At 33.0% G+C, this 6,393-nt stretch overlaps 2 protein-coding genes across 4 annotated transcripts; both read right to left on the bottom strand.

The window, feature by feature from the left end:
* Positions 1-939: 939 nt before the first annotated feature.
* LOC108462230 (cytochrome P450 CYP749A22-like) lies at positions 940-1,828 on the bottom strand. Its single transcript, XM_017762205.2, has 2 exons — positions 1,514-1,828; positions 940-1,430 (listed from the first exon to the last, which is right to left on the bottom strand). Exons 1-2 carry the CDS (start codon positions 1,823-1,825, stop codon positions 999-1,001), a joined length of 744 nt encoding a protein of 247 aa, XP_017617694.2. The 5' UTR covers positions 1,826-1,828; the 3' UTR covers positions 940-998.
* A 780-nt stretch (positions 1,829-2,608) lies between these two features.
* On the bottom strand, positions 2,609-3,538 carry LOC108464742 (cytochrome P450 CYP749A22-like). Of its 3 annotated transcripts, none has more exons than XM_053024694.1 (3): positions 3,170-3,538; positions 3,058-3,098; positions 2,609-2,808 (listed from the first exon to the last, which is right to left on the bottom strand). In XM_053024694.1, the coding sequence occupies exons 1-3, from the start codon at positions 3,441-3,443 to the stop codon at positions 2,635-2,637; spliced, it is 489 nt and encodes a 162-aa protein (XP_052880654.1). In that variant the 5' UTR covers positions 3,444-3,538; the 3' UTR covers positions 2,609-2,634. The 3 variants fall into 3 exon arrangements, 2 of the variants coding, with proteins under 2 accessions (XP_052880654.1, XP_052880653.1); XM_053024693.1 differs by having other exon boundaries at positions 2,613-2,808; positions 3,028-3,098; positions 3,170-3,537; XR_008277576.1 differs by lacking the exons at positions 3,058-3,098; positions 3,170-3,538 and adding an exon at positions 2,875-3,021 and having other exon boundaries at positions 2,744-2,808.
* Positions 3,539-6,393: the final 2,855 nt, after the last annotated feature.

Here is a 6,393-nt window from a genome sequence, read left to right as displayed (position 1 = left end):
ATCCATCCACTAACTTATTAAAGGACTAATTATCACATAAGGACTTTCAATTTAAAACTCATAACAATTAGGCACCTCATATATAAAGAACTCAACTTTTGCACTTTTTATAATTTAGTCCTTTTGACTAAATTGAGTGCTCAAACATCAAAATTTTCAAACGAAATTTTTACGAAATATTTCCATAAATTTATAGACTATAAAAATGTAATAAAAATAAAATTTTTCTCATCGGGTTTGTGGTCCTGAAATCACTGTTCCAACTAGACCCAATTTCGGGCTGTTACAATGAGGGTTTGTAATTATAGGGTGAGAATATGCGAAGCAAGTTTATTTTGGTTTCAACTTTTGCCTTGTCTTTTTTCATAAACATAAAAAATTTTTAAGAAATGAAAAATATAGAAAAAACCATGTTAAAAGAGACGGAAAAGGGAGAAAAACAGAGGGGGAAACAGAAGAGAACGAAAAATGAAGAAAAGAAAGGAAAGTTAAGAGAACATAAAAGAAAAAAATTAACTTGTTCAAAATGAAAAATATGGGGACCAATTGTATAATTTAACCTAGAATTTTTGTTTGAAATGAGGATTTAAGGTGCCATATCAGCTTACCGTTACACCATTAATAGCAATTAACGGCTCAGTGGCTAAATGTTACCACACGTTAACATAAGTGACTAAAACATACCATTTCAAACATAAGTGACTAAAATGTAACATGAGGTAAATAAAAATGACTATTTTTATAGTTTACCCTTAAACTTTTAATGTTTAGATTTGATACAAATTACATGATAAATAAAAATAATATAATATAATATAGTATATTACTAAAGCAAATTAGAATTAAAAAGCATTAGAGCATATATAATCTTAGTGCCAAAACATGAAATCCCCAAACCATATATCATCGTATGGTTGCAAAATAGAGTAAATCGATGAACATTACAAGGAATAGTTTCACATCCACATTTTATTATATAATACAATATTTTACAAATTTTAATGTAATGAATGAAACAATACGTGAAGCCCATGTTGTGGCTTGAGTGAAAGATTTGGTAAAGGTGCGTGAACATAAGTAGGGGAAAGGGTGAAAGTGTAGCGTTGTAGAATCATGGAAAGGGCAATTTTGGTTTCAGTGATTGCAAAGTTCATTCCAACGCAAGTTCGAGGTCCCAATCCAAAGGGCATAAATGCAGCTGCATTATTGTTAGTAGCTTTGACAATCCCTTCTGAAAACCTTTCTGGTTTGAAAAGATGAACATCATCTCCCCATAAATCAGGGTCATGGTGGAGTGCTATAAATCGGATGTTGAGATCTAAATAATTAGGTAGGACAAGTTTTCCTAATTGGATATCTCTTACTGCCTTTCTTACCACACCATTTAGAGGAGGATAGAGCCGTAAAGTTTCATTAATAATCATGGTCATCTGTTCAAGAAAAAAAAATCAAACCATAGGAATTTGTAGTTAAATATAGTTTTCAAGCTTTAGAATTTGTATAGTTTGCTTACAGTCTTTAATTTGGCGATCCCTTCAGAATTTGGGTTTTGATTACCAAAGATCTCAATCACCTCTGCTCTTGCTTTGTCTTGCCAATCTGTATATATTGCTAAAAGTAGGGTTGTCCATGCAAGCAAGGAATTGGTTGTTTCTTGCCCAGCAAAATAGAAAGTTTTACACTCACCTACCACATCTTGTATCGAAAGCCTGTTTTTCTCAATCGGATCATGATAGGCATTTACAAGTAATCCTAGAAAATCATGGCCGAAGCTGTCAACTTCTCCGGTCATTACTTTCTCTTCCCTTTGTTTAACAATCTTCATCACAGAATCATGTATCATTTTCTCAAGTTTATCGATTCAATTTCATCGTGATTTCCAAAACTTCTTTGAAAAGGCAAAGCATATTAAAATCAATCCATTGACTTCATTGTGGTGGAAAAATACCAATATTTAGAAAGTACCATCCAAACTATATTATTTAGCAATACTTTTATCGTTCCAAGTCACTTAATCGTCGGTTGGACGGTTTGACAAAGGTAATGGTTTCTTTAATTTAATTTTCATCCTCCATCTCTGTTTTTTTCTCCTCTTTTATTTGATATATTAAAAAGCAAAATGATTCAGGATTTCAGTCAAATCTCAAAAAAAAAAAAAAAACTGAAATAAAAAGAAAAAAAAATCAAATATCAATTTCTTACTGTTTAAATAATTTTCGGTTTGATAAGAATGACCGGACAATCTTGATCTAACCGATTTAACTAATAGTCTAGTTCAATTTAGAAAATACTTTTAAGCAATGAAAAACACTTAATTTTTGAAGAAAAATATGGTTAAAAACTGTTTTTTGAAACCCAATTTAATTGGGAGTAAAAATTAATAAAATGTTTTTATTTATATTAATTAATTAAAAGTATATTAAAATAGATTATTTTATATTTTATTATATTAAATTATTTAAATATCATACAACTTAACAAAATTATTATAATTTTTGACAAAATGAAAAATATTAAAATTAACAAATTATTAAGAAAAACACGTTTTAAATTAGTGAAGGATTAGATGAAGTTACCCGATGATGGGAATGTTTGCTTTATAAAAATTTCTGCCTATAATTAGGGTCAACTTCGTCAACATGTCAAAATCTTCTCTCCTTCCAAGTAACTGCTACCAAAGGCTGTTCTGGATATCACTTCTGAAGTCAAGAATCTGAACTCTTGGAACACTTCCATCTCTTTACCTTCCTTATCTTTCCATTTCTCAAGCATCGTTCCAACGCTAGCAATCATTGCTGGAATCATATTCTGCAAAAGCCATCATCCATTATCAATGTTCCACAACAATAATTAGATTAGAAACTAGTGATTTACTTTTAAGCTCTCCCCATGGAAGGCATGATTGGCCAATTTCCTATGCCTTGCCCATTTCTCACTATTAATTGTAGGAATGGTGTCACCTAGTAGCTTCTTAAAGAAATATAGAGGCTTTGGCTTTGAAAAAGCTTTTTCACTGTTTTTCAGCACCTCTTTCACCAGTTCTGGGTCTGTTATTACCAGTTGAGCTCGAACTCCATTCCAACTAAGATAATTCTTCCCTAAAAAAAATGATTTAATTAAAATCGCTTCATGGAAATCCGAAAATACTACCAAAGCAACATATTCTCACCGTATTTCTTGATGCAGGAGTAATCATAAGGCATTACTCTGGGAAATATATCGTGTGTCAAGGCCATAGGTTTGCTAGATGCTTCCTTCTGCATTTGGAGAGCTTCTTTGTTGTTTCCATGGATAAATTCGTAAGGAGGTCCTCTGATCCCCTGTGAATTCATGATGAACTGTACACGATGAGGTACCCACCAATACTTGTACAAAACATAGAGCAAAGCTACGAAGAGGCAGAGGCACAAAAATGCTGTGGAAAGGATTAGAAGATTTCCCATGGTCTCTATTTTCTTATTTTCACTGATGAATCCACCAAATTTTGCAGCAGCTTATATTCATCCAAACTCGTTTACTATTTATTATTTGACTATTATATAATTAAATATAGTATTGTTTATGTGTTTATTTTATTTGTAATAATTTAATTAGTAAAATGTATGCGTGATTCTTTTATATGTAAAAATTTTAAATTAGTAAAGGTAAAATTTTATTTTGGCCCCCTTAAAATTATAAAATTTTGATTTAATCCTTTACAAATTATAAAGATATAAACTATAGAAAATTAAAATTTCATCCGGCTCCCCCTAACAAATTTTTCTGGCTTCGCCCCTGTTTATGTGTTTATTTTATTTGTAATAATTTAATTAGTAAAATGTATGCGTGATTCTTTTATATGTAAAAATAAGTAAGTAGCAGTTTATGATCTGTTTGTTTGTTATTTATAAATATATTTTTAACTGGTTCTCAATATGTTTAATCAAATGTTTAAAAATAAGTTAATTCAATTTAAATTAATGAATATGAATTTTTTTTTGGTGAGAAAATAACACAAAAATATTACAAGAAAAGCACTTAATCAAAAGAACCGCCTGAAAAGTACTTATCCCTATCAATTAACACACGAGCCATCTCGGATGGGAAGTCGAGAACTTGCAGATTTCCTTTCTCGATCAAAGCTAGTTTAGCTACACAATCCGCAACCTGATTTTGGTTCCTCGGAATATACTGCAGAAACCATTGATTTTCTTGATACATAATATTATGGATTTGCCTAATTAATGCGAATTTGAGACAGTTGAAGAGCTTCGAGAATTCCTTTAACAACTTCCAAGCTATCCTAATGAATGATAATGTGATCATAGCCCCAACGTTGAATAAGTTTAAGGCCCTCAAGAATACCCCATAATTTCGCATTAAAAACTGAACATTTTCCAAGAAATCGGTGAAAGCCAATGACCCAATGTCCCTCCGTATCATGAACAACTCCCCCAACTGTAGCAAGTCTAGAATCCAATTGCACTGCCCTATTAGTATAAAGATGAACCTCTTCTTCAGAGGTATGAACTTTAACAGATTGATCAAGACATCCAGAAGGGACCACTTGAGAGGAAGAGAAGAACTGCAACGCCTAACTATAGGATCCTTGAGCTATTTCTTTTGAGCTCCAAGGTTTGCCTTGAAAGATGTAAAAATTTCAATTTTTCTATATCGCCAAATAAGCAATCCAAAAAAAATCCCAACTAGCTCCTTTCCATGAATCAACCTATTCCCCTGCAAATTAAAAAGAAATCAGTCTTGAAAAAGAAAGGAAAAAAAAATTAGAATATACTTACCTGGATTAACCTGGGCCCAAACATCCTTGGTTGCTGGACAATCACGTAAGATGTGAAAAATATCTTCTGAGTGAAAACCACAAATGAGGCACGAAGGATCATCCGAGATACCTCTCCTAACTCTTTTAACATTACTAAGAACTCTTCCCTAAAAAATCGTCCAAATAAATGTACGAATCCATTGAGGACCGGAAATTTCAAGCCATCTCCCATTTTTCATCATTTGGATTCCCATCTCCTCCTTTGATGGCCTTATAAGCGATTTAACGAAAAAGCACTAGAAAAAATATGATTCCAAGAAATCCTATCAGGACCTTCTAAAGGATATGGAGAAGGAATACCCTTAATAGCCTGAATCACCTCATCTGATAACCAAACTCGAAAGAGATCTAAGTTCCACGAGCCATCCTCAGTAACCATCTTGTGCAATAGGCATTCATAATTCATATAAACATCAGGAGGAATGTGTCTAAACAGAGGTCCAATATCAGGAATCCAATTGTCTTGCCAGCACTGAATTTTGTGACCATCTCTAACAGACCAATGTAAGTTTTCACAAAATAAAGACCAAATTTTGGAAAGAGACTTCCAAAGAAAGGAGCTTCTGTCTCCATCAATACAAACCGGTAATTCTTCCTTCAATTAATATTTCGATCTAAGCACACGAACCCAAAAGGCTTCCTTATCAAATATCAATTTAAACCTTAATTTCATCAAAAAAAATATTCTGGTCTCAAAGGTTTCTCAAACACCACACACCTTTGGTTGAAATATGGAGTCCCATTCGACCAGAGCCATCTTCTTTTTCCTTTTGGATGATCCTCAAATAAACTGTTTAACTAACCTTTCAATTTCATCACGAGTTTTCCTAGGTATCATCATCGACTGCATGAAATAACTAGGAATAGATAAGAGAACTGACTGAGCTAAAGTGATTCGCCTGGCTAAAGAGAGTTTTTTGGCTTCTCAACTTTCAAGCTTACCACGCACTTTTTCCACCATGAATTGAAGAGTGCCACTAGTAACCCTTTTGTGAAAGAGAGGGACTCCTAGGTAGTGACCAAGATTATGAACTCGCTGAAACCCGAACATAGTGCTAATCGTATCCACTGAACCCTCATCCACGTCTTTAGAAAAGAAAACGTTGGTCTTTCTAGCATTGATTTTATGTCTGAAAAGCTCAAAAATCTATCCAAAATATCTTTCAAAATTCTGTAATGTTTCGAATCTACTTTACTAAAGATAACCAAATCATCAACAAAAAATAAATGCGAGATATCGGGCACATCTCTAGAAAGCCGAATAGGGTTCCATTTTGCTTCTGAGATAGTAGCCTGAATCAAATGACCAAGCCATTCCATACAAAGCACAAAAAGGTAAGGAGAAAGAGGACACCCTTGACGAATACCTCTAACAAGACTGAATTTAGATAACAGAACTCCATTCCACATAACCTGCATAGTAGAATTAGAAATAGAGGACATAATAACATTCACGAGATACTCGGGGATACCTGCCACTCAGAGAAAAGCATCAATGAAGTCCTAACTTACTCTATCATAAGCTTTCTCTAAATTAATTTTAATTGCCATCCATTTCCTCTTTTTTTGACATC

This window comes from Gossypium arboreum, chromosome 13 (genome assembly GCF_025698485.1).
Source record: "Gossypium arboreum isolate Shixiya-1 chromosome 13, ASM2569848v2, whole genome shotgun sequence".
NCBI lineage: Eukaryota > Viridiplantae > Streptophyta > Magnoliopsida > Malvales > Malvaceae > Gossypium > Gossypium arboreum.
Note: the sequence above shows the minus strand (reverse complement) of the source record. Positions and strands in the feature narration are given on the sequence as shown.